Genomic DNA, 1,486 nt, shown 5'->3' on the forward strand with positions numbered 1-1,486 from the left:
TTATTTTTTCCTACAAGATTATTTTTTTTCTTAGTAAAGTATTAATGAGGCATATCATGATCAACATCCAAGGGGGAGTGTTATGAAAAATAAACTTAAGGATGAACATCCACTAAGTTTATTATTCATGAGAAAATTATATAATTATAATACTAATACTATAGAGAAAACGAGGTTGAATGAGTGTGAGGGAAGTAATAAGGATGTACAAATATATATAATCGCACGTAATGTACTATTGTGTAAAGTGTTAGATATATGTGTAGAAATGGGATTCATTTTAAATCATAAAGAAAACTCAGCCATATTCAAATTGTTGAGTGTACCATAGAATTTGTCTAAAAAAATAAAGATGAAAATAACATATTCATTCATTATTAAAACAACGTACATAGAGCACAAGAAACCTGTGCGATACACAAAACACACACATGCAATAATCAAAGCTTTTTTGGGTCTTATTTAGAAGATGTATCAAACTACAGCAAGGAACGACATAGCTATCCCTTAGTTTGATAAATGACCCGAATAATTAAACATATAGATAGTGGATATGATAAGTTTAATTATTAGTGAGGATATCCAGTGCAATTTTCTCATAGTCATTAGCATTCCAAATGAAAATGCCACTGAGTGATTTATGCTTAATCAGATTGGTGCAAGTCTGAACGAAGACATCTAGTGGAACATTACCTCCGTCACGAGGATCGGTGCTTGCTCCTACTAGGAGTTTTTCAAGAGCGTATTCCCTTGCGAGACTAAGAAAGAGGCTTAAAAACTCATTCTCTGTGGGGATAGGCTGCATGTAGAATTGGTAGTCAACCCAATTAATATCGTCAGCGTGTGCCGAGTAGAGTAGCTTGTAGTAATTGTCATTTGCATGGGATGGAGCAATGGATACCACATCGATACCTACCTCATTCTTGAGTCTATTTATAACGTCCCCAACGTAGTTGGAGAAATCATTTTCATCATTGGTATTGATGTGCTCATAGTTAATATCAATGCCAGCAAAGATGTCATTGTATTGTTTGATGATCGTTTTGAGCGAATCGACGGCATTATCACACCAGTAATTTTTTTCAATAGGAGAGAATGGATATTTAGTACCACGACCACCAATGCTAAATACCAGCTTGACATTGGGACACTTCTGCTTGATATCCTTCACACTTTGTATACCGCATATATCAAGATCCCAATCGGCAGAGAAACTTCCGGTGCCTTTTCCATCTTCGTTGTAAGTCTCATGGGCAAAGGCCAAAATGATATGGAATTCAGCGATTTTGTAGTTGTCAATATCAGGGAATTTAAAAGGTTTTGGGTATGGTTTCACGCCAATGTATTCTCGAAAAATGACTCGATCAACAGCATTGTTATCGATGATGGGATGAGACATTGTGAAAGTTGAAATTTGGAGGAGTGACTACACTTAATTTCTTGGTTTAGATTTGGTTGTGGTTGGGCTTGTTGGAATGAATGTCCA

At 35.6% G+C, this 1,486-nt stretch overlaps 1 protein-coding gene across 1 annotated transcript; it reads right to left on the minus strand.

The window, feature by feature from the left end:
- Window positions 1-347: 347 nt before the first annotated feature.
- Window positions 348-1,486, minus strand: LOC120577373 (chitinase 2). The gene has a single exon (XM_039828636.1). It carries the CDS (start codon window positions 1,397-1,399, stop codon window positions 563-565), a length of 837 nt encoding a protein of 278 aa, XP_039684570.1. The 5' UTR covers window positions 1,400-1,486; the 3' UTR covers window positions 348-562.

This window comes from Medicago truncatula, chromosome 8 (genome assembly GCF_003473485.1).
Source record: "Medicago truncatula cultivar Jemalong A17 chromosome 8, MtrunA17r5.0-ANR, whole genome shotgun sequence".
NCBI lineage: Eukaryota > Viridiplantae > Streptophyta > Magnoliopsida > Fabales > Fabaceae > Medicago > Medicago truncatula.

Excerpts from the sequence above, each read along its gene's own strand:
- LOC120577373 (XM_039828636.1), bottom strand. The coding sequence starts at position 1,399 with ATGTCTCATCCCATCATCGATAACAATGCTGTTGATCGAGTCATTTTT.